The following is a 26,660-nucleotide window of genomic DNA, read 5'->3' as shown; positions in this document are numbered from 1 at the left end:
TCATAGCTCCTGTTAGCTCAGAGAAGACGTGGTTAGAAGTGGTTTCATTGACAACCATGTCATCTATCACCATATGCTGGGTAGGAGACAACAACATGATAAGCTTTTACCAACCAGTCATTTTGTATGATTTATTTCTTAACTTTATCAAATAGGGACTAGTGATTAAAGTTTTAATGAGTGTAAAAAATGGTTCTGTTTATGGACTAGATCTACTGATGTCGGAGCGGCATCAATATACCCTCCAAAATAGACCCTTGAAATAGCCACAGTATATAGAGGTTACCTCAGAAATAATAGACAAGGACATACGCTCCAGTCTTCAAAGATGTTTGTCTTTTTCCCAGACTACAGCTGTACATAAATTGAACCTATGATCTACTCACAATATTTTTATTCAAGGGGTGGTTGAATAAAATATTGGTTTGTGACCCCTTTTGCTTTACCCTGTTTTTTTCTGTTTCCCTGCTTTCTCTTTCTGATGGATTTTCACAGTCAAAGAGGGCAAGTATATTCTTGTTGCTCAATTTCCTTCTGTTTACTGCAGTTGATATTTTCCACTTATATTTCTATTCCTACTGGATGTTCTCCTTTGTATTCTTCATTTCTGGACTTCTCCCATGACCACTGGGTACCATAGCAAAAGCCGGGGCGGAGGGAATCTCTAAAATGCTTTTGTGTTTTCATGCACATTTCAATTTGTTGCTAATCTCTAATCCCTGTATGTCTGATCCTATCACCTGTTGGTTCATGCTGATGCTCAGATATATCATTACTTTTTTTAAGACCACTCTTTTCAATAACATTGAAAGGGGTTTATTCTAAAAGTGATGCTTTATAACTTTATTGATGAAAATATTAGAGATAAATGTTTTTCTTGATGTTCTCAATCCTAAACATCCTGGGTATTTTGAATTATCACATTGCAATGCTAATGGATATGTCACATATACTTTGGATTATCATATTGTCATGATAATGAAACAATGACTCAGACTTAACTTGCTTCAGTTGTTCTGTTATTGCTTGGTGTATTGCTGTATAATAATCGGATCATTTCTTCCTACAATGTGGACTACTGATGATAGTATAGTACATTAGTTAGAAAAATGTTCTTTGTAGATCGCATTTTTTAAAATCCACAGATGCATGCAGAAATTATCCAAGTAGTTTTACAAAATCCTGTTTATTTATCTGATATTCAACCTTCATCTTTGTAGATTCAGAAACTCTAAAGATTGATCACTTTGATGAAGCTGGCTATACCTTTATAGCACCAAGGTTGGTCAATTTCCCAGTTCTAAGCATTAAACACAGCAGTAAATAAGAAGTCTTGATCAGGTTAGTTACATTTATAAAGCATTGACTTGCCCAATAAAACTTAATTTTGCACAAGAAATGTGCTGGGGGAAATTGTTAAGTATAAGAGCAATGGTTGAACTCAGATTTCCAAGTTTAGATAACATTTTTATTGGAAGAATATGGATAACACCTTCTCAGGCTACTTCATCTAACAGTTTATCATAGAGCACTCCATACTCTGCAGTGTAATAATATTTGGAAGGATAAAATTAAAAAAAATAGCTACCTCAGACAAAGCCTCATTTATTTATTTATTGAAAGGTAATGTGGTCTAGTGAATACAGTGTTGGGACTCAGGAGTTCTTAATTCTATTCCTGGGTCCAGATGATATTTGACAAGCTGGTTTAACCTATCCATACCTCAGGTTCCCCATCTGTAAAATCGGTATAATAATACTTATCTCTTTTGAGGTTTAACGATGAAGAGTATTTCCATAAGAGCTACAATAACAATTATTGTGTGTAACTCCATTGACTTCAGTGGAGTTACAACAGGGATGAATCTGATCCAGTAAGGGCATTAGTTTCCTGGGTTTTCCCAAGGAATTGTGCTTTCCTAGTCCATTGCATTTGTGCAACTGAAACATATTAGTATAAATGCTACATATAAAGACTGACTAAAGCAAGAGTATCTTAAAATGACAGTGGTGATAAACAATGGAGAAATTATCTATACACAATCAGTCTAGAATGATTCAAACTCATTCTAGCTCAAAAAGCTCAAGATTTTTTAGCCCACTATATATGTATTCTGAAAGAAATCACATGTAAAGCAAGTAGTTGTGGGTTTTTTGTTGGTGCCCCTCCCCCACCCCCAAACTCAAAGCAATCTAAAACCGATCAGAAGCATTTAATTTTCTTGGAGGGTTGGAGGCATTGATAATGGATTGTAGCATTGATAAAGGATACTTGATCCTGCAACTGATCTATATGGGCACAGAACCAGGCACAGAGCCCTGTTGAATTGCTGACTGTAGGACTGGGGTCTAAATTCTGCCTGAGTTATTCTTAGTCCATGGTGTAATAAGTGAATGGCAGGAAGGTGGGTTCTTTCTAAAGAAATGTTTGACCCAACTTTTCCCTTTGCATAGCATAAAAATATATTTTGAAAATGAGCTACTTCCCTATACCACTGGTAATTGTTCAACACCTATCTTCTCTTTATCATTTACTCTACTATAGAAAATTTAGTGCATATTTTAATTTGAAATTAATGCATTTAATCCCAGTTGCTAGCTAATATTTCCCCTTGAAGTGCACACTGATTTTTAGCATATTACTTATGGCTCTGCTTCAGAGAATATCACAAGGTATGTGGTCATACCAAATTTGTATAAATAAACCCACTTTACCCATGTGGATTTTGTTGGGGGGAGGGAGTAGTTAGTCTCTAATTCAGTTTTAACAGTGTACAATCTCCAGTCAAGGACCTCCAATCTTAAGAGGTCATATAAACAATAAGATTTCCAGTATATTTTGGCTAAAGATTGCCTCTACTTAACCAATAATTTAGGTTGCTCCCTTGGCTGGGTCACTTAAAGCACTTTAGAAGATGGCTAGGAAACTCGCCTCTTCCTATTGAATTCTACAAAGAGGGTCAACGGAATTTTGCAGAATCCTGTTCCATTGTCTGTTATAATACACTAGCACTGATCTGAGGGCCTGCAAAGCTCTGCCTGGCTTCCAGGAAATGCGAGCCACTTCTTATCTGAAACAAATCTAACAAGGCTGATGTTTTGTTGTTTTTCAGAGAATACTGTAATGATGTAAAAGTATCAGACAACAACACTGAATTTCTTTTAAATTTCAATGAGTTTATTGATCGAAATACCCCAAACAGCCCTTCATGTAAGTATTCTATTCCAGTCACTAAAATTATTTTCACAGGGAGATATAAAAATATGAAAACTGCTGCAAGACGGTAGCTTTCACTATGCCAGTGTTTTAAGATTTTTTCTGTGTTTATTTGCTTAATGGAATTACATACAGGCCAGAGCATTGAACTTATCAGAGGTTTTATTTATGTCCAAGAGAGCGCTTGTAAGATTGTTTTGCAGATTGCTGTGGCCATCGAGAAATCTCCCTAAATAATATAAAGCAAAATGTATTCAATAACTTACAAACTTCCCTCATGGATCTATCTAATATTTACTGACTTCCACAGTCCGTTTCAACCCCGGTCTAAGGGTATAAAGGCCTTTCAGATAGATCTGTTCTGAAGATTGTAGCATATCCCTTCAAATAGTTTGTGAGCCCTCTAGTGGGCCTTCTATTGCAGAAGACACCAGAAACTAACAGAGCCGGTGTGCTAGCGAGCGCTAAGCATTCTATGCTTGCTATCGTTAGTAAACATGGTTACTTGGAACCCAGCTTTGTCTGTGTGTATTCTTCCTATCCTGAATGTTGTATAGAGAGTAAAGACACAATTATTGTTAGGGTCTGGTGGCTTCTACAGCAGAAGACAGGGAGGTCCACTAAAGGGCTCACCGACTATTTAAAGAGATACTAACAATTCCTCTTCACTGCAAAGATGTATTCCTTTTGTAGTGTTGCTTTATAATTACCCTTCGTGTGCACGGATTCCATTGAATTTTAAAGTCTGGGTACTGGAACCAGTGCATCTGCTTCTCTGCAAAGGACTTTTCACTGTACATTTAAGAGGGCCATTTTTTGTGATTACTAAATTAATTTCCAACACTTGTTCATAAAAAGGGTGCTTACAAATGGAACATGCAGTATTTCTGTAAAATAGATAAGACATAGGATGGCAAGTTGTTAATCCTAGCTCAAGAAACCATCCCATGACATGGATGATCTCTCCAATTCTCACCCTAATGCAAATCTTCTTCTGCTAGGGAAAGTTGCTCAGAAAGATGGGGCAGAATGGGTCTGGCAGCAGCTGGAGTCCTCGGGTTTACTTGACACCTCCACTATGTTTTTTTCTTGCCTCATCAGAGAATGGCGAGAATACACTGATTATGTTGTTTAATGCTGTCTGCCTGCGGATGAACGTATATCAGGTGTCTGTGATATTCATTAAGACCCATCCGCTGTTTTTGGTGCCATTGACAAACCTTCTGATGGATCCAAGAGCATATGGCGTCTCTCTTGAGTTGCTCCAATCCTTTCTTTGTCCAGCTATGCTGGAAGAAGGACAGGAGATAATGGGTGTGGTCTAATTAGGAATTTTATTCTTAAATGTTTGGGAGTACCCAGCACATAAGTATACAGTGCAGGTAATTCCAAGATCCTTTCGCTATATGCCTGGGGGCTTCTCTCAGCCCATCCCCAGCCAACCCTCTGCTGGGACCTCACCATCCATCCCCTCTTGAACAAGGGTTAAGAGGGGGCTATAAAGGATGGGGGCTGGCTCCTGGCTGTACCAGTCATAGGAGCCCCAAACTACTCCCCCCAGTTTCCTCTCCTTTAAAGAATACTTCCTTTAAATCCTTTATCAATCCATTTTATCTGATCCCTGCATGCATTCCTTACGGATTACCTACACTGGACACCTGCCCCATGTTTACATGAGTAGCGACATCATGGCCAAACTCTCGTTTCATGTTTGTCCCAGCTAACTCCCCCCTCTCCCCTCCCACCTCGAACTCATTGTGGGGAAGGTGGAAAAAACCAACTGCGCCTTGGCTAGTCTGGCAGTGAGGGGAAAATTCCTTCCCAGTCCCACGCGAAAGGAGCAAATAGCGCAATGCCTACAGTGGATCCTGATAAAACCCAGAATTTTACCACTTCCCTGGGCAGGAGGTCGGTGCTGCTCTGCCAGATCCAGGTAACAAAAGGCTTTTCCTGCACTGGCATGGACCTATATAGTCCCCACTCTCTTCCTGTCACCTGACGGGGAATAGGTCAGTGTTTCCCATGCTGATCTGGTCTGGAGCTGCAGCGGAAATCACTTCCTGGCTCTCTGGCTCTTAAAGGGGAACACAGGTTTTCCAGCAAGCCAGACAATGTGTGGTGGAGGTCATTCAGAGAGAACCTAGAAGGCAGCATTGAGCAATTGCTCATTTGCACTGAGGCCTCTCATAAGGGGCTCTGCTTGGTTATATTCTGCCACCTACATCCCCTCATTCAACATTAATCCTTCTACCTTGCAATCTCTTCGTACTGGGTTTTTACAATACCAGCCTCACCCACTGTCCCTAATGCCTGGTGCATCATCACACATAGCCACCCTTAGAGAAAAACAAAACAAACGAACCAAAATTTGAGTGCAGTGTCCTTTGTCATTGGTCAAAATTCTCTCAGATACCTCTCCTTGTGTCAGTGCAGCATATTGTCATTTGGCTACAAAGACGTTAAATCTTTGATTTTTGTGAACCAGGGAAGCACAAGCACAGGAAGTGGAGAACAGCACCTCCAGCACTTGAGCGCTGTGGGTGGAGGCATAACATACATTTAAGCCATATGATCCCGATCCCTGGAGAGAACACACTGAGCAGAGGCATATACTGCATCTGTTTTAAAAAAAAAATGCAGCCTACACTCCCCATGGTGCAGCCGTGCTCGTGACTTCCAGTATGCTGGGAGGAAGATGATGGAGTCTTAGCCACACTCCTACACGAATAATCCACCTCCAGGGCTTTGATCACTTCTGGCAGCACTGGCTGGCCTTGACTCTGATGTAACCCCAACACTATGAACACCAGTTTTGGATGCCTCCTTTGTAAATTCACTGGGGCGGAGGAAGGGGCTTTCTATTTCTCTTCTCCACTCTAGTTCTCCCATAAAGAGCCAATCAAAGTCTAGTCCTAACTGTATAGGATTGAGGTTGCTCAGTTACTTTCTACATGGAGGCAAAATAGTTGACATTAAATTGGCTACTGATTAGAGGAGAGGGCATGGGCTCCTAGGTTCTGTGATTGACCCTTCCATTGGCTTGCTGTCACTTCCACTGGGCAAATCACTGCAGACCTGATCCTGTTGTCAATGGAGTCGGCAACAAATGTTCCATGGATTTCAGTGGTGCAGGATTGTGCCTCTGTTTAAACTTAGCTGCCTACAAAATGGGGTTCCTTTAGTCAATGTCTGTTAAGCATTTTCCTTGGGTTAATCTAATCTACCATTATAATTTATTATTTACTATTTGTTAAGCGCCAGCTGTGTGCTTGATACTATACAAGGACAGAGAAGCTTACATGCTTAATAGACCAAACATGCTGGAAAACACAGAGGAAGGTTCAATCATAGAATGAATATTTTTTACTCTGTGTTCTTCTTTAAGGCCCTGATCCAGCAAACCCCACAAGAATGTGCTTAACTTAAATGATGTGTAGTTCTGATAGTCAAGGTAGACTACTGTCATGCTTATGTGTATTTCTGGATTAGGCCTAAGTGCAGTTCTTCTTTGGAAAGTACAAGTGGCATTGCCTGGTCCCATGTTTATTGTCTGTCAATATCAACTATGTCAGTTCACAAGTAAAAAAGACATTTTTCTTTTTGTCACCTCTGCAAATTCAGCTGGACTTTTGAAGTCAAACTTAATTCTTTCCAGCTCATGCATAACCACCAATAATAAAGATCCTGTATGCCAAATTAGGGTTATACCTGGGAAATCCTTTTGTTTTCAAGGCATGCACTAAGTTTCACCCATGCAAAAACATTGCCTTCAGTGGGTTTGCTGACTGACTGGAATTTAATACAAAAAATAATAATGTCTAGATGCACAAGATGGAATAGAATTCAGATCTCAGCCTTAACTTTGTTTGTTCAACTGGGAAAGCAGGAAAAACATTTGTTTGTCAGTAAATGCACAAAAGTTGCTTTTTCACAGATGCTACTCTGAATATAAAAAGGAAACAGATCTCTGAATAGTAAAAGCATGTCATTTTTACATTCTGATTTTTCAGAGTGGAATGAACAATACTTTAGTATAAGAAGCTTAATCTTACAATAGGTGCACTTTAAGTAGTTCGTTCCAGTTTGGGATGCGTTACCAGTGGTATTCCCCATTGTAAATATAGAAATATTCTTGGAAATGATAATAGTTCTGAAAATGGAATTAACTTATTAAATGTGTCCACTGTATATTTATGTTATTAAAGACATCAGTGAAACATTACTTTTCAAGAAAATTTCACAGAAGATTTTAATGGCTACATTCATTTATTTGAGTACTTACCTCCTGTTAGCACTGCTAGAGGTTTTAAAGAGACATGGAGAGAAAAATATACCTCTTGCGATCTGTCACGATATGGGATCAATTATCATGAAAGCCGATGAGATGTCAGATTCTAAGCATTACCATGGGGTCGTTTTCATCCAAAGGGAACTGCAGTAAAAATGTCTTTACTTTGTTAGACCACCTAGCTGAAATAATCTGAAACAAGATATGAAATCCTCTCACAATGTAACTGTCTTTAAGGCTAATCTATTTTCTTAATTGTCCACACATTTGTCTTATCAGATGCTGTATTATGGCTGTATAATGTATGACTGTAACTTTGAGTGTGTCCCCTGAGTCAGTCTTAGAAATGAGATTATTCATCTCAAATGACTTAACCCAGAAAGAAATTTTAATAAATGAAAACTCTAAGCTAATAGCCTACATTAGTTTATAATCAAGTATTGAGGACACATTAGTATCAGCATGGTACACACGAGGGCTTAGAGAGTAATTAAACCATACAGCACGTTGTCAAATTACTGCCACCTCTCAGTTTTGAAATCACAATGATATTTGAATTTATTTTCCTAATTGTTTTATTTTTTTCATAACTGTAACTTGAACAAGTACTCTCCTGAATGATTAAGATAATAGTGTTGACTAAAGTAATGTGTAATAATCCTTCTTGGAGATTATCCTTAACAAAAAATTGTCTTTAAAAGGGAATAACTAATACCATCTATAAGGTTATCTAATTCATATGTAGGATATAGCTTTAATTTTCATTACTTTTTATAACTGAACATTTAGGGACAGATCGGTCATATTTAGAACTCCCATTTGACTTCAGTAGAAATTTGGACCAAGTATGGGCTGCAGGAACTAGCCCTGGTCATATTCAGTACAGTCCCTGATCTGTTCTCATTATTTTTAGCTGGACAGGTTACTTTTAAACAAGTACCCTGTCCTGGTTATGTACCTTAGTATGGCTCTGTCCAAAGGACTCAAATCTTATCATCCCTGATTCTGCAAACAATCACCTCAGTAAATTTAATTCTGTGAGTCCCAAATAATTGGAGCCCTTACGTGAATAAGGTTGTGCAGGATTGCAACGAAACAGGCTGGCTTTAGCAGGATAATGTAAATATGGTCTAATTAGAATTAAAGTAATTTGTTAAAATTGGATTGAAGCAGTGCTATCTACTGGTTAGAGCCTGGCCTAGGAGTTGATTGTGTGACATGTTTGTAGAAAGGATCATTACAAATTCAAATTTTAAAGTGGATTTACTGAAAGCTTTTTTGCAAAGGTTCACAAACTGATTTTTGATTTTGCATAAGAGTAGTAGAGAATTAATAGATTCAATGTGAAATGCAGAAAAACTTGGGTGGTTTTGATGACAGGTCATTCTGAGTTCATTTGACTCCAAAGGTAAGAATGAAACTTAAGGCATAAGAAACAATATCATAGAAAAAGTTTGCGATATCCTCTGCAGTGAAACCTCAGAGTTCGCCGCAATTCAAATTGGGAGTCAGAACTCCCTAGTTCTAATCCCAATTCAACTGCTGCCTCACTGAGTGGCCTGAGAGTCTTTCTGTTTACTTCATTGGGCTTTGGGTCAGCCATTGTTTTATTTCACAAAGCTGTAAAATTGGGTACTATAATATTTACCTAAATCACTAGGGTATTGTAAAGAACTTCCTGTTACAAAGTGGTCTCCAAAACAGAAAAGCTTGAGAAGCACTGACCTCTGAATAGCTTTTCAAAGGTATAGTCTTAGACATGGCCCATCTAATCTAATTGTTTAAAACATGATTATCACTGTAGCTTTTACAGGAAGGGACGAAGAAATGCTTGTTGCATTTTAAAAATAAAAATAAAGAAAGGTCTTAATTGTCAGATTCATACTGTAGTTGAACTGTATTTCTTCTTTGTAATGCAAGACAAGGTAGGTCTTTTATTGAACCAAGTTTTGTTGGTAAGAGAGTCAAGCTTTCAAGCTACAGAGAGGTCTTCTTTGGGTCTGGGAGAGGTACTGCAGAAGTTTCCTACGCAGAAGATATAAAACAAAACAAAAATGGCTTAATTGTATGTCCTGAGAAGGATGAGGTGTCAGCTATTTGAATGAAAATGTGCTCTTCACAGTATGTTAACTTCCATCTTTGATACAAAATTGGAATCTTTCCCCATTAAATGACTGGGTGGCTTTATAGAATGTAATGTAGGCAAAGCTAAAGTTAGCCCAAGCCACCTAAAGCTATAGATGTGGAGATTACAGAGATCCAGGACATTGGTCACAGTGAATGCAGGATTGTCTTTATTTCTTGTTTACATTGAGTCTTACCTCCTTACTAAGTTCCCCCAGTGGTCACCCTGAATAGTGGCTCTAACCGTTCAAACTTAACACCACAATATTTAAGCACCTGATTTTCAGTGGTGTTGCCCACAGTGGGAGTTCTGGGTGTTCAATGGAAGCTGTGAGCATTCATACCTCTGAAATTTGGGCCATGTCAAGTAAGCTGCCTAAAAATAGATGTAGGTGCCCAATTTTAAAAAGACAAGTTTGAAAAAGTTGTCTTCTGTATTCTGATTTGGTAGTGTAAGGGCTTGTCTTCACTATGGAAGTTGACCTAAGTTATGCTACTCCAGGTATGTGAATAATGTGGCTGGAGTCGGTGTATGTTAAGTTGACTTACCCCGGTGTCTTCACTGCACTAAGTTGATGGGAGATACTCTCCAGTCAACTTCCCTTACTCTTCTCGGAAAGTTGGAGTACCAGGATTGACCGGAGAACACTCTGCCATTGATTTATCAGGTCTTCATTAGACCCACTAAATCGATCCCTGCTGCATCAATTGCAGCAGTGTGGATCTCCCCATAATGGAGACCAACCCTAACTTTAGCCGCTTGAGTTTGAAAATTTTAGCTTAAAGGTTTTGATTAAATTAGCATATTTTCTTCTCAGCATCAATCAACATTTTGAAAAATCACAGTTTTTTTATTAATAAGTAGCAGGAATCAAGCAATTCAGACTTTCATCTTTAACAGATTTACAGATCTCAAAGTCATGTGTTTTCAGGTGACTCATGTTGTCTCTTGCTAGGTAATGCTGATATGGTCATTAGAGTTTTGCTGGATGCAGGATTTACAAATGAACTAGTCCAGAACTATTGGAGTAAGCAATCTCTGTGAGTGTTCTTTTTTCATATCTTTTCATATCATTTTCATATCTTTTTATTAACTATGTAGTCATTGGGGTATTTGTAAATTGTTTATGAATGTCAGGACCCAAGGCCTGGTAAATTCAAATTTGTGGTTAGATATCAAAGTCAAAAATAAAACTAGATGTGTGATATGTATATTTCAGTATTTAATGTTGATTAGAAAATATGTATATTTTTTTCAAAATTCTATGCGTAAATGGTGGCTATTGTGAGGGAGGAGTTGGTAATAGTTCTGATTAGCTTTCATTTAAATTTCTTCTTTTTGTCATAGCAATGGAGTTGTTGCACAATTTGTGGTCACGGATGGTGGAATCACTAGGGTTTACCCTAAAAGGTAAGGGTCGTCATTTTATTTTCAAATAATATCAGAATGTGAAAATAATTCCTGTAAGCCATATCAATGGAATATCCAAGTAATGGATGTTATGCATACAGCTGAAATTCCTTTTGTAACCCCAAGGATATATAAGAACACATGAATGGTCATAATGGGTCAGGCCAAAGGTCCATCTAGCCCAGTATCCTGTCTTCCGACACAGGCCAATGCCAGGAGCCCCAGAGGCTATGAGCAGAACAGATAATCATCAAGTGATCCATTCCCTGTCACTCATTCCCAGCTTCTGGCAAACAGAGGCGAGGGACTCCATCCTTGCCCATCCTGACAAATAACCATTGATGGATAATCCTCCATGAATTTCTCTAGTTCTTTTTTGAACCCTGCTGTAGTCTTGGCCTTCACAACATCCTCTGGCAAAGAGTTCCACTGGTTAACTGCATTGTGTGAAGAAATACTTCCTTTTGTTTGCTTTAAACCTGCTGCCTATAAATTTCATTTGGTGCCCCCTTGTTCTTGTGTTATGAGACCTTCCTTATTTACTTTCTCCACATCAGTCATGATTTTATAGACCTCAATCATATCCCCCCTTAGTCACCTCTTTTCAAGCTGAAAAGTCCCAATCTTATTAATCTTTCCTCATACGAAAGCAGTTCTATATCCCTAATCATTTTTGTTGCCCTTTTCTGAACCTTTTCCAATTCCAGTATATCTTTTTTGAGACCGCATCTGCACACAGTATTCAAGATGTGAGTGTACCATGGATTTATATAGAGGCAATATGATATTTTCTCTCTTATTATCAATCCCTTTCTTAATGATTCCCAACATTCTGTTCAACTTTTGGACTGCCGCTGCACATTGAGTGGATGTTTTCAGAGAACTCTCCACAATGACTCCAAGATCTCTTTTTTGAGTGGTAACAGCTAATTTAGACCCCATAATTTTATATGTATAGTTGGGATTATGTTTTCCAGTGTGCATTACTTTGCATTTATCAACACTGAATTTCATCTGCCATTTTGTTGCCCAGTCATTCAGTTTTGAGAGATCCTTTTGTAGTTCTTCAGCAGAGACTTAATTATCTTGAGTAGTTTTGTATTTTCTGCAAATTTGGCCACCTCACTGCTTGCCTCTTTTTCCAGATCATTTATGAATATGTTGAATAGGACTGGGCCCAGTACAGACCTCTGGGAGACACCACTATTTACCTCTCTCCATTCTGAAAATTGACCATTTATTGCTACCCTTTGTTTCCTATCTTTTAAACAGTTGTGAATCCATGAGAGGACCTTCCCTTTTATCCCATGGCAGCTTACTTTGCTTAAGAGCCTTTGGTGAGGGACCTTGTCAAAGGCTTTCTGAAAATCTAAATACGCTATATCCACTGGATCCCCCTCAAAGAATTCTAGTGGATTGGTGAGGCATGATTTCCCGCTACAGAAACCATGTTGACTCTTCCCCAACAAATTATGGTCATCTATGTGTCTGACAGTTTTGTTCTTTACTATAGTTTCAACCAGTTTGCCTGGTAATGAAGTCAGGCTTACCGACCTGTAATTGCCGGGATCAACTGTGGAGACCTTTTTAAAAATTGATGTCACATTAACTATCCTCCAGTCATTTGGTACAGAAGCTGATTTAAATGATAGGTTACAGACTACAGTTAGTAGTTCTGCAATTTCACATTTGAGTTCCTTCAGAACTCTGGGGTGAATACCATCTGGTCCTGATGACTTATTACTCTTTAGTTTATCAGTTTGTTCCAAAACTTCCTCTAATGACACATCAGTCTGGGACAGTTCCTCAGATTTGTCACCTAAAAAGAATGGTTCAGGTTTGGGAATCTCCCTCACATCCTCAGCCATGAAGACCGATACAAAGAATTCAGTTATTGTCTCAAAAATGACCTTATCGTCCTTGAGTGCTCCTTTAGCATCTCATTTGTCCAGTGGGCCCACTGTTTTTTTAGCAGGCTTCCTGCTTCTGATGTACATAAAACTTCTTTTTTGCTGTTACTTTTTGAGACTTGGCTAGCTGTTCTTCAAATTCTATTTTTACACTTCATTTGCTAGAGTTTATGCTCCTTTTTATGTTCCTCACTAGGATTTAACTTCCACTTTTTAAAGAATGTCTTTTTGCCTCTCACTGCTTCTATTACTTTGTTGTTTAGCCACAGTGGCACTTTTTGATTCTCTTACTATGTTTTTAAATTTGGGATATACATTTAAGTTGAGCCTTTATTATGGTGTCTTTAAAAAGTTTCCAGGCAGCTTGCAGGGATTTCACTTTTGGTGCTGTACCTTTTAAGTTATTTTTCTCCTCATTTTTGTGTAGTTCCCCTTTCTGAAATTAAATGCTACAGTGTTGGGCTGCTGTGGTATTTTCCCCACCACAGGGATATTAAATTTAATTATATTACGGTCACTATTACCAAGAGGTACAACTATATTCACCTCTTGGACCAGATCCTGTGCTCCATTTAGGGCTATATCAAAAATTGCCTCTCCTCTTGTGGGTTCCAGGACTAGCTGCTCCAAGAAGCAGTCATTTAAGGTGTCAAGAGCTCTATCTTTGCATCCTGTCCTGAGGTGACATGTACCCAGTCAGTTTGGGGATAGCTGAAATCCCCCATTATAATTGAGTTTTGTATTTTAATATCCCCTCTAATCTCCCTGAGCATTTCACAGTCACTATCACCATCCTGGTCAGGTGGTCAGTAGTATATCCCTATCACTATATTCTTATTATTAGAGCATGGAATTATTATCCATAGAGATTCTGTGGTAGAGTTTGGTTAATTTAAGATTTTTACTTATTTGATTCTACACTTTCTTTCACATATACTACCACTCCCCCACAAGCATGACCTGTTCTGTCCTCCTGATACATTTTGTACCCTTTGGATACATAATAAGAAATGCTACTATGTAGGTTGTCTTTCAGTTGCACCTTCCTGTATATTTTAGGTGAGGTAATCTTAGCAAATAGACACTGTCTACATTGTAAATGAGACATTGCTTTAAGTTATCCTGATGGAGTTACCTTCTCACTAAATCTCTGATTCCCCCTCCAACCTCCTCACAGACAAACTGACCATCCAAATGGATCTCTTTGCCTATATGTAGTCCCAATTCATTAGGGCCCCATATGATTGCAATAGCCCACCTGAACACAGGGATCTTGTAAGATCAAGTCCCAGCACTGTTCACTCTGTGGTGAGCACAATCTAACAACTGTGAAGTCCCAAGTGGCCATAAGTCAGTTAAGATGATGAGGGTGGCATGTACTGTATTTATCCTCATTAGATGAAAGGGTAGGAAAAGTTTTAAAAAAAAACCCTCTCTGTTTCTTTTCAACAAACTGATTATGACACAATTCACTGTTTGCAATGTTCGTGCTTAAAAATTACTCTCCAGGCACTGTTGTTAGAAGTAAATACTGAGACCTTCTTCTCATAAGATGGGCCTGTATTCATATATAAGCACAGTTAACACCTAGTTGAAATAATCTTTCTGTATCCATTAGGTGATGGAATTCCAGCAATAATTTTCATAGTAGATAATAGAATAACAAAGAGAACAAAGAAAAAGTAATTTACTAGAGTTTGTTAATATGAATCTGTGTTCTTCTTGCTATCCATGTAAATGTTGTTGCCTGCATTGAGATCTTCACATTTATCATTCATCTTCAGTCTTCTGCCATGAAGTTATAGGGTTAGGTCATCCCCTCCACTAAGGGGATGAAAACAACTGAAGACCCACTGAAATAGCTCATATTTTGTCGGCAGACATAACGTACCTTCCCTCTCCCTCCAGCCCACACTTGCAACTCTGTGGAAGCCCTTATCTCTCTCTGACCATGCTATCTGGCTGTGTTACAGCCTAGGCTCCCAGCTAGGCTAAAACATGGCCTGCTAACAGTGCTTTGTATGTGTTAACCTGCATCTTAATGGGCCTTTTCAATCATGTTAAGCTAACTCAACTGAGCTAGCACAATTGAAACATCATTTTGCCCATCAAGGCACACCCACTGTGTTTGGGTCCCCATTGATTTGTGTGTGTGTAGGGGGAGGGGTTTCATGCGTGTGGGGAAGGGGACACAGCTAGGGAAGTGCTGTTTTATGAAGCATTTCCCTCCCCCACAGTCTTGCAGTAAGATACTGCTGACCCTGTCCGTATTGAATTGAATCCTGTTTTGAGTTTGCAGCTTCCCGAGAATCAAATGGGTTTAGGAGCAAAGTTCCTGAAGGAGATATGCTCCCATGGAAGACAGGTGGAAACTGGAGAATAACGTGGGCACAATGCTTTCGCACACATACTTAGGCCCACAATGGAGGCCCAAAATTTGGGTGAATAAAAGAAAAAAAAAGTCAGCTGATCTTTCTTTTAGTCAGTATGTCAATGCACTGACTGACGGACAGCTGATCTGAGAGCAACTTTTCTTGCTGAAATAATATGCACTCATATGCATGCCTTGATTTTCTTTGATTTTCTTTGAGCTGCAGATTTTAGCTATGTTGCATTTGAAACATGTCTGTACTGAATTCCTACTGAGCGTTAAGCAGGAGCAGGTCATAGTAATCCAAGCTTCTTCTTAGCACAGTATAGCAGTAAAGTGATGTCCTTCTGAAAACCATCTGACCACTTAACCCCTAATTGCTCAACATTCATTTGGCTGACAAGCTTGAAAATCATGAATACTCTAAAGTACTAATCACAAGTACTCCCAGGATGTAAAGGGGAATGATGCAACATTAACAGATAGTATAGAGGACACATAAAAGTGATCAAATTTCATACCATATCATGCAATTCTTATCTTCAGTGATTTGGGTGTGTGGGAGGATTATATTAATATGAATTTACATAGCAGATTTATCTTTTTTCTGGGATTATCTTGTATATATTACCCATTAAAAATTTCATGGAGTATGTTTCCCAATAGATTTGCCTCCCATGCCTGTAGTTCTCAGTTTCTCTCTCCCTCTCTTATTAATTAAGTCTGTTAAGCTGCTTCTGTGATTTTTGAATAAAGGATGTCATGCAAAATGACTCTATGGTTTTCTGTTTTAAACAAACCCAGTGATAGATTTATAATCAGAAAAATGTCCATATAAAAATTCTGAACCTGGTCCATGTTGTTCTCAGGAACCCTTTCTTCATTCTCTGGTCTGTTTGGTTTTGTTTTTGTCATAGCAGTTTGCAATTTAACTTGCTGAAAGCTCAGACTTTTGTGAAGGATAGGCACAAATACATTGTAATAAAAGGAGCTCATGAGTTTCCCAAACAAGACATTTATATTAAGGGAGAAAAAATACCTCTGCCTTGCAGCTTAAAATTAAAATCTGACAGACTTTATTTTTTATGACCTTTTCCCCCCCATGTATAGGGCAGGAGAGGATTGGACAGAAAATCCTGAAACTTATGAAGTCAGTTTCTATAAACGGAGCTTGGATAATGACAACTATATCTTCACAGCTCCATACTACAACAGTAAGTCATCACTAGTTTGACATTTCAGAGGTGACTGGCACAACATAAACATTCATGGATGTTTTCCGTCTTACCAGTTGAGTTAGCTATTTAAAGTGGCATAGTTCATAGTTCAGAACAGGTTTCAGAGTAGCAACCGTGTTAGTCTGTAGCTGCAAAATGCAAAGGAGTATTTATGGCACCTTAGAGACTAACAAATTTATTTGAGCATAAGCTTTCATGAGCTACAGCTCACTTCATCGAATGCATAGTTCAGAACAGACATTCCAACAGAGTTTGCCAGTTCATTGGGGGAAGCAGCTCTAAAAAAATGTCACTCTGGTTTGGAAACTGTCATCACAATCAGTCATCCATCCCAGTAAAGCTATGTTTCTCTGCATTGTTTCTCTCAGTGACTAGCAGGCTAAAATGCATGTTGGTTCTATATTTTGTTAGTTAATTGGGCTTGAAAGGTTTCTGTAGATTTCTCAAAGGCAGAGTTTCTTGTGTGAAGGAAACTACAGTGACAGTGTATCATACTGTCTGCAAGAGTCTCAGTTCCATATATTGACATCGGAGAGGGGATCCAAGAGCAACCTTATATAGCTGAGTTCCCTAGATCGCATCAGTGTCAGAGCTAGCCATCCATGGGGTAACCAGGCCCAAAGGGAGGTGCAAGGTGGCAAGGAAGGCTTGAAGTTTCATGACTGCTTTAGCACCACACTATTTATTTTTTCCAAAATGAGCTCGGATAAGTGCAGTCACAGAACTGTGTCGTCCTGAGAGCTTTTCTTCTGCATGGAGCCCAGACAGTGTCACTGATTTATTTAACGCTTCAGACCATTGAGTTTGGATTATTTTACAGATCAATATTATTCCACTGAAATGGTTTCTGTGACCTTTTGTAATACTTAAAACCTAAATATCCACAATAATAAACTGGTTGATGAGAAGAGGTGCATCACTGATGCACATTAACCTTGTAATGCTCCTCTGAAAGCAGATGCTGCTGTGAATTAGATACTCTTCCCTCTTAGAGGTGGTATTTTATTGCAATTATTTTATATACAAATTTATTATTGCAATTTTCAAAAAATACTAGCCAGGTAGTAAAATGGCCTGCTTCAAAACCTTTATAGGAATCCTGTTCCTTTGAAAACTCTCAGGAATTTTTTTTTACTTCATTTTCCATATTGAACAGTGCTGCCAGCAGGTTAGCCTGTCAAAGTACCAGTCATTATTTACTGAGTGTTGTTAGTGGGCTGCACACTGTCCAGTGACTAGAAGACTGCATGGGCTCTGTTCTAATGACCATACAATCTATGGCCCTTATCCTGCATTTCATGGGGCTGCTCACATGTGTAAAATTAATTACGGCTGTGTTTGCAGAATCAGGGTCACACTAACTACACAGAACAGTGAAACTGACTGTACACACAGAGCTCTCAACTGTACAAAGTAAATAAAGAAGAGCAAAATATATTTTCCTCTAACTGTTCTGATTGTTCGTGATCCTAGGCATAGCTGGGGTAACTATTAAGTACAGTTAGTAAGTATAACATTTTCATATAGAGATTTGGGTTTGGGGATGATGGTTACCAGTTAAATAATGGTTAATTTCTTGATTGAACTTGCATTGAGGGGTAGGACTTCTTTATTTAGGGCCAAGAATAGGAAAAGATCACATCACTCTTTTTAACCTTTTGTTTTTTCCCTTACTCTCAGAAAGTGATGCCAGTAGCTATGAAACGGGCATTATGGTGAGCAAGGCTGTGGAAATAACCATTGGTGGAAAACTTCTTAAACCCGCAGGTAAGATGGAATGGTGCTGGTGCTCTAAATACACAAGTTCTTTTGTTGTTGCTCGTCACGAACACCCATAAGAAATATAACTGAAATCACAAAGCAGTCTCAGTCTTCTAAAATTCTTCTTCACAAGGCTTTTTAAAATTTTGCTGGTGAAAGTCTAGCCAAAGATCTGACAGTGTGTTAGTAAAGATATTTGGTTGATTAGAATGATGAAGGGCCTTGGAGGACAGATGACTGATCAGAAATATGATTTCTTTTAGTTTATCAGCTTCAAAAGTTAGACTTGTATGGTGAATTTTTCATCTGTTTTAGGATCTTGCCTTTCGTTGTTGCTGTTGTTTCCTTTCATTTTGCTAAATAGAATTTCCAGGGTTTTTTGTTTGTTTGTTGGTTTGTTTCAGTTGTTGGAATAAAAATTGATGCAAACCAATGGATGGAAAATTTCACCAAAACCACAATCAAGAGCCTGGTAAGGAATTGAGTGACTTCTGTTGAACTTCATTTGCTTTTTCTCTAAGCTATGAGCACAAACCGGTGCTTCCCCCTTCCGTGCAGGCAGCTCTGTATTGCAACTTCACAAAGGTCCACAGTTGTTGACTGATGGTGGTGTTTAAAGCATTTCAAAACACAATATGCATCTATTAAAAAGCAGCTGTATTTTTTCAGTTATGCACTTGTACATGTCTTGCATTGGAGGTTAGAATGTCTCAAGATTCAATAGTAACAATGAAGAAAAGAAAATGCACAACAATGTCATATGTCAGCCACTAGAGACAGTATTGTGTTTTTACAATGAGTCAAAACTCTCAGAAAAGCAGGGATGCCCGTGGCTGGCCCTTGCCAGCTGACTCAGAATCACAGAGCTCTGGCTCCAGGGCTGTTTAATTGTGGCATAGACATTCAGGCCGAGCTCTGGAACCCTTCCACCTGGCAGGAGTTGAATGGGATTTTTTAAAGGAGTTGAATGAGAAGGGGAGAGAATTAGTGGCAGCTAGAAGGAAAAGTAAAGAGAGGATCTGGCACACCAGGGAAGTGGAGGGACAAGAAGTAGTAGAGGAGGAAACAGGCTCAATGAGCCAAAGCTGGTGGAAACCCAGACTCATGTCTGGCGTGCTACTCCTGTCAGAACTGCAGCTCTACTGGTAAGCTGAGTCTGAAGAAACAGCTGCATGTCCATCACCATGAGCTGAAGGAAGCTGCTTGCCTGAAAAAGAGAGAAAGTGGATTTGTGGGTGTCAGTGAATGCAAAAGAGGCTGCACTGCCGTCTGGGAGCAGAGTAGCCCGACACACAATAGAAGGAAGAAAGGGTGTGTGTGTTTGTGAGAGAGAAAGAAGGTGGGCTCAGAACAAAACTGGCATGTTCCTATGTATTTTGTATATATCTGGGAAAAAATACATAGGAACATACCAGTTTTTCACTTTAACTCTGTTCAGAGATGAAGGAGGTTCACCAATCTTCAGTTTTGGTAGCTTCTGTGCCCACCATCTCTCTCTCTCTCTCTTTCTCTCTCAGACACACACACACACTTTTTTCCTTCTATTATGTATTGTGTGTGTGTGCATATACACACACAAGGGCTGTCAAGTGATTAAAAAATTAATCATGATTAATCGCGCTGTTAAACAATAACAGAATACCATATTATAAATAACAATAGTAGAATACCAAACAATAATAGAATACAATAACCAAACAATAATAGAATACCAAATTTTAATATTTTTTAATGTTTTCTAAATGTTCAAATATATTGATTTCAATTACAACACAGAATACAAAGTGTACAGTGCTCACTTTATTTTTATTATAAATATTTGCACCGTAAAAAACAAAAGAAATAGTACTTTTCAGTTCACCTAATACAAGTACTGTAGTGCAATCTCTTTATCATGAAAGTTGAATTTACAAATGTAGAATTATGTACAAAAAATAACTGCATTCTAAAATAAAACAATGTAAAACTTTAGAGCCTACAAGTCCACTCAGTCCTACTTTAGCCAATTGCTCAGACAAACAAGTTCATTTACATTTGCAAGAGATAATGCTGCCGCTTCTTGTCTACAATGTCACCTGACTGTGAGAGCAGGCGGTCGCATGGCACTGTTGTAGCCGGCATCTCAAGATATTTACATGCCAGATGCGCTAAAGATTCATATGTTCCTCCATGCTTCAACTACCATTCCAGAGGACACGCTTCTATGCTGACGATGGGTTCTGCTCGATAAAAATCCAAAGCAAAAAGAAAAGGAGGACTTGTGGCACCTTAGAGACTAACAAATTTATTTGAGCATAAGTTTTCATGAGCTACAGCTGAAGTGAGCTGTAGCTCACAAAAGCTTATGCTCAAATAAATATGTTAGTCTCTAAGGTGCCACAAGTCCTCCTTTTCTTTTTGCAGATACAGACTAACACAGCTGCTACTCTGAATCCAAAGCAAAGTGGACCGATGCATGTTCATTTTCAGCATCTGAGTCAGATGTCACCAGCAGAAGGTTGATTTTCTTTTTCTGTAGTTCGGGTTCTGTAGTTTCCGCATCTGAGTATTGTTCTTTTAAGACTTCGGAAAGCATGCTCCACACCTCATCCCTCTTAGATTTTGAAGGCACTTCAGATCCTTAAACCTTGGGTTGAGTGCTGTAGCTATTTTTAGAAATCTCACATTGGTACCTTCTTTGCATTTTGTCAAATCTGCTGTGAAAGTGTTCTTAAAACAAACATGCGTTGGGTCATCATCTGAGACTGCTATAACATGAAATATATGGTCAAATGCAGGTAAAACAGAACAGGAGACAAACAATTCTCACCCAAGGAGTTCAGTCATAAATTTAATTAATGCATTCTTTTTTTAACAAGCATCATCAGCATGGAAGCATGTCCTCTGGAATGGTGTCTGAAGCATGAAGGGGCATAGGAATGTTTAGCATATCTGGCACATAAATACCTTGCAATGCCTGTTCTCACTTTCAGGTGACATTGTAAATAAGAAGCAGTCAGCAGTGTCTCCTTTAAATGTAAACAAACTTGTTTGCCTTAGCAACTGGCTGAACAAGAGGAAGGACAGAGTGGACTTGTAGCTCTAAAGTTTTACATTGTTTTGTTTTTCAGTACAGTCATGTAACAAAAAAATCTACGTTTGTATGTACACTTTCACTATAAAGAGATTGCACTACAGTACTTTTATGAGGTGAATTGAAAAATACTGTTTCTTTTAGCATTTTTACAGTACAAATTTGTAATATAAATAATAATATAAAGTGAGCACTTTACACTTTGTATTCTGTGTTGTAATAGAAATCAAAATGTTTGAAAATGTAGAAAAACATCCAAAAATATTTAATAAATTTCAATTGGTATTCTATTGTTTTTACAGTGCGATTAATCGTGATTACTTTTTTTGAGTTAATCACGTGAGTTAACTGTGATTAATCAGCAGCCCTTATATATATAGAACCATTACCAACCAAAAGAAACAAAGAGGGAATTAATAAAATCTATAAATAAATAAATCTACCCTGAGCAGAGTTTTGACCCCCCAGAGACAAGTGCAATGCACTCAGATATCGTGGTAATGGGTAGCAGTATAAAACCCTTTAGTAGACAGCCAGGCACACAGACAAAGACGGACATAAAAAACACCTGGGTTTGTCTTGAATCCAACTGTTTATACTTATGAGTTAATGAATATCACGTAATAGTACAGACTTTCTAAGAAACCATTCCCTAAAGATCATTATCCTTCTGTTTTCCAGTGCAACAGTGAACTTTGTGGCTGTGAAAGAGGGAGTATGGTAAGAATAAACCTAATAATAAAGACCTGGAAGAGAGGGAAGGGTCCCCTTTGTTCTTTGGGTCCATCAAAACTTGAGACCGCTGTTCTACCCAATTACTTTCTGAAGGTTAAAAACAGAAGCAGTGTTAGCAGAGAGTTGACAATCTTTTGTGTCTAGGAAGAGAGAGGTGAGGATTCTGAGGGAGATGCTAGTGTGAGAGAATGAAATGAAGTGATAGGCAAGGGAATCATTGAAATGAGACTATAAGAACTAAAGGGGAACAAAGAAGAAGAAAGAACATAATATGGGAGCGAGCAGTAGAAAATGGGGCAGTCGTGAAAAACAAGGTGAGAGAAAAGATGGTGAAGCTTTTCAAAGAAACAGGTGAAGAGAAAGGAGAAGGAGCAAAAAAGAGGGGGGGGGGATAAGAGAAATTGAGGAGAGAGACTGTGAAAAGGTGGAAAGCAAGAACAGATGCACAATGTTTCACCTAGTGAATATTAGATCATAATTAGTTTCTCCTCTTTCTTATTGTATTTCTTTCACAGACCTCCTGTATGTTTTAATGGCCGGGAAGGCAGGGAAGCCTATGTTGCACATGTGTAACCAACACACCTCCTGGGTGTGGTGCTCTGTCCCCTCTAGTGGCACCAAGACCACTTAGAGATTAATGAGTCTGCTACAGCCTTAGCTAAGAGCCATGTGGCTTTTAGCTCTTGCAGTAGAGCAGTGGTGGGCAACCTTCAGTCTGTGAGCCACAAGCAGCCCGTTACAGTTAATCCACTGGTGGGCCGCAAGACAGTTTGTTTACATTGCCTGTCCACAGGAACAGCCGCCCGCAGCTCCCAGTGGCCACGGTTCACCGTTCCCAGCCAATGGGAGCTGCGAGAAGCCTTGCGGGCCCACCACTGCAGTAGAGGCTCATGCACTAAACTTCAGAGGTCTCAGGTTCAATCCTGGCGACCGGGATCTGTTGCTGTTACACATTCATATTATATTAATATTGCTGCCTAGTTTGGATTCTGTATTATCAAATAATTTGAGGGAAAGAGACAGATGATAACCTTAAATCCACCATAATGCACACAGCACCCTCCAGCATGTGGGGATACTAAGCTTTCCCCTGCCTTTCTTCCCTCCATCCCTTGCTGAGCCAGGATTTGGGGGCACATGGCCCTAGAAACACTGATGGGTGATGATTTTACAGCTTCAGGAGCCCTAATGTTGTCAGGAACTCCTAATTCTCTTTTGTGCTTAAGCACCTTCCTCAATCAGGGCCTCTGTGAGTTCTTTTGTGGGGTTGGGAGAATGACTGTTGGGTGTGGGACCTATGGCTAATTGTCAAGCCAAGGCAGCAGCACCGCATCCTCAGGCCACAGGAAGATCAGTGTATGCTCTACACAGCAGTGGTTCTCAAACTTTAGCAACCCGAGGACCCCCAAACGCCCCGCTCAGCCCCAGGTCTCGCCCCCACTCCACCCCCTTTCCCCCAAGGCCCCACCCCACCTCACCTCTGCCCACCGCCACTCCACCCTTGCCCCTCCTCTTCCCCACCTCTTTCTGGCTCCTCCCCCTTCCTCCCAGTGTCTCCTGCACACCGCTGAACAGCTGTTCCCCAGCATGCAGGAGGCACTTGGAGGGAGGAGGAGAAGTTGAGGGAGAGGGGGAGGAGTTGATCAGCAGGGCCTGCGGACCCCTGCAGTACCCTTGGGGACACCCAGGGGTCTGCAAACCCCAGTTTGAGAAATGCTGCTCTATAGTTAATCAATGGCCTTTCTGCCCCCAGCACCTGGCACCTGCAGGAATCCACCCATGGCACTGGGACAGCACTAGAGAAAGTGGGCTCTTAGCTCTATGTGGAACAGGTGCCTTAGATGGAGAAGAAGGGGTTCATCACCTGAAGGGGGTGAAAAAAAACAGAGCAAAATAAAGTAAATAATGTGAAAATAATTATAGGCAGCAAGCCCAGGTTTGCTGTTTTAAAAGACTCCTACCACTAAAAGCTACAAATCAAATCGTCTCTAAGCGTGAGCTAAGACCAAATCAAAAGTTTCAGTCCCTTTATCTGAGCTCTGATCCATGTATGAAGTGGTTTTGTAAGGACGTAGCACTCTTAGGGCTAGTTAAGTATCCTGATCAAATAATTTACAAGAACAAGTTATATAAAATTAAGCCACAAGAGGGTTCCTTGCTCCAAATTCTACAACACTTATGGATGCAGGGCCATTGGCCTCATGTCCTAGAGTCCTGAACATAATCTCCCCTACTTATACTTTCTAAATACCAGGTATGAAGTCAGAAAACACCTTCCTCAGGTGTTAATGGGTGAAACAATAGGGTCAAGTTACTAGAGCAAAAGAATAATGAGTGTGTGAAGTTCTCCGGAAACTAATGTTTTACATGAAACCTCTAGGTCTTGAGAGTTGGAAACTATGTTAAACGTGCAGATTCTTTGTTGCCAAGCTGATTTCTTTTGAAAAGGGACACTCCAGTCCTGGTCGTATTGATTCTAAGATGTATCTGAAATGCTGAACGTCAACCTTTTCTCAGGGATTGTGTCTGGCTGCTTGGAAAGAGAACCATTTTCTGTATCTTTCCTGAAAAATATACTTTTTTTTCCTTGTGGTAGCACCTGGATTGTGTTGTTCTTGATGATGGTGGATTTCTTTTGATGTCGAATCAGGAGGAATATACCAAACAGGTATATGTGTTTTTAAATTCATGCATTTAAAGATGAGATTGACTCACTTCTCCATTAAGATAGAGCGAGTTTTATCATTAAAACCTAAGTTCACTACATAAACACAGAGTGCGGCTGTTCATTGACCTCATTTCATTTATTTAAATCACAGTTATCAGAGTTTGAGGTGGTGAATCACAGCCTCATGTCCGAACCACAAAGAAAATTTGCAAATCTCAAATTTCATATAATTTGCTATCTTTTATCACTGTCTTACTAGTGACTTGACATGTCTAGGCCTGCACTAAGGTGGCTCTACTTATAGTGATTTAAGGGAGTGCATAAGAAATGGGATGAAGAGTTTGCACTGTTTCCCTGAGACAGACTGCTTGAAGCATAAGGATAATGTAGTGTAAGTGCCTGGAGCACAGAATTATTCTGTGTTAATGTATGAGAACATGAAGATGTTATATTTTTCTATGAAAAAATTAAATTTTTTCCAGTATCTTTTAGAGCTTCGGTAAAACAACAAAAATATTTTGGTTTTCAGTTGTTAAAAATGTCCATTTAATCAAAAAGCCATTTTTAATTAAAAAAAAAGTTCCTATGAAAAATTTTCTATCAAATCTAATTGTTACACTGAAGAATTATTGTATAAAGAATCTATTTCATGAGAATTCAACATATTATCATCACCATCTTTGTGTCTTGGTGTTAAGACATCACAGTGCAACATTGCAGTGCAATAGCTGTTGTTTGATGAGAGACAACTATAGTCAGTTATGTAATGAAAGGTAAGATCCCAGGTCAGCTGGAAAGCCTGAGCATGGGAAATTCTGATCTCTGGAGAAGATGGTGGCTCCTGTGTGGTGGGGTGTAGCAGCCTACTTCTCCTCAGAGACAGAATTCAGGAATTACATGGTAAAGTCGTAAATATGCCACAGAAGCATCTTTTGGTTGGTTCTGCCTTTTTCCACCTAGAAAAAAGAGGTAAGCACCATATAGGAGATACTGAGATAGCATGTGAACAGATTTGGGTAACTGTTGGTGGAATGAGTACAAACATTAGGGGGAAACACAAGTTACCATCTAATCACATCAAGAGTCAAACATTCAAAAATGGCCTTGGAATTTGCACCTAAAATATTGCATGTGCAGTCATTGGTTCATAGGGAAAAAACCTAAACACTCAAAGTAGATATGGAAATAGTAGATATGGAAATAGTTGATGCCCCTTTGAAAAATGAGTCTCTTATGGGTTTTATAATAACAATGAACCAAATCATGCAGCTGTAAATCAGGCCAAACTTCCCCTGAAGTCGTTTAGAGTTTTGCCTGAGTAGGTCTGAAAACAATTTATTATTTTATAGAATGTAAAGTAAATGCAAAATGAATATAAAAAGAAAGACTTTTACACGTTATCACCATATATCCCACAGTAAGAACAATAGGATTTATACCTTCTTTGAATTAAACAGCATTGTTCAGTATATGTAAATTACATGTATATTATTTATCACGTGACATCAGTTTAGAAGTGTTTAAACTCATTTTTTTTTACAATTTTCTGCACCAGATTGGACGATTCTTTGGTGAGATTGACCCTGACCTGATGCGAAACCTCATTAACATGTCCTTATATGCCTTTAACAAGTCTTACGACTATCAGTCTGTTTGTGATCCTGAAGAAGAACCAAAGCAAGGAGCTGGTCTTCGTTCCGCATACGTGGTCAGTATCCTCTTGCCAAGTTACCGCCATCCCCCTTACCTATGTGCTGACTCTTGTACTAATGGTACAATCTTTATACTTCATTTTGTAGCCTACAGTAGCGGATATTTTGCATGTCGGATGGTGGGCCTCTGCAGCTGCCTGGTAAGTTCAGATA

The 26,660-nt window shown here is 39.1% G+C and overlaps 1 protein-coding gene across 3 annotated transcripts in view; it reads left to right on the top strand.

Annotated features, from left to right (window-relative positions):
* Nucleotides 1–26,660, top strand: part of CACNA2D1 (calcium voltage-gated channel auxiliary subunit alpha2delta 1) — a 668,904-nt gene that overhangs the window by 621,621 nt on the left and 20,623 nt on the right. For 2 of the 3 annotated variants that reach the window (XM_077807875.1, XM_077807874.1), the window contains exons 23-33: nt 1,221–1,281; nt 3,113–3,210; nt 10,585–10,669; nt 10,977–11,039; nt 16,431–16,534; nt 18,239–18,325; nt 18,724–18,791; nt 22,074–22,112; nt 24,724–24,795; nt 26,351–26,503; nt 26,595–26,647. In XM_077807875.1, the coding sequence (XP_077664001.1) occupies nt 1,221–1,281; nt 3,113–3,210; nt 10,585–10,669; nt 10,977–11,039; nt 16,431–16,534; nt 18,239–18,325; nt 18,724–18,791; nt 22,074–22,112; nt 24,724–24,795; nt 26,351–26,503; nt 26,595–26,647 (883 nt within the window). The remainder of the gene's footprint in view (nt 1–1,220; nt 1,282–3,112; nt 3,211–10,584; nt 10,670–10,976; nt 11,040–16,430; nt 16,535–18,238; nt 18,326–18,723; nt 18,792–22,073; nt 22,113–24,723; nt 24,796–26,350; nt 26,504–26,594; nt 26,648–26,660) is intronic. The other variant, XM_077807876.1, reaches the window with a different exon arrangement.

This window comes from Eretmochelys imbricata, chromosome 1, assembly GCF_965152235.1.
Source record: "Eretmochelys imbricata isolate rEreImb1 chromosome 1, rEreImb1.hap1, whole genome shotgun sequence".
Taxonomy (NCBI): domain Eukaryota; kingdom Metazoa; phylum Chordata; order Testudines; family Cheloniidae; genus Eretmochelys; species Eretmochelys imbricata.
The sequence above is the reverse complement of the archived record's forward strand: the minus strand, read 5'-3'. Positions and strand labels throughout refer to the sequence as shown.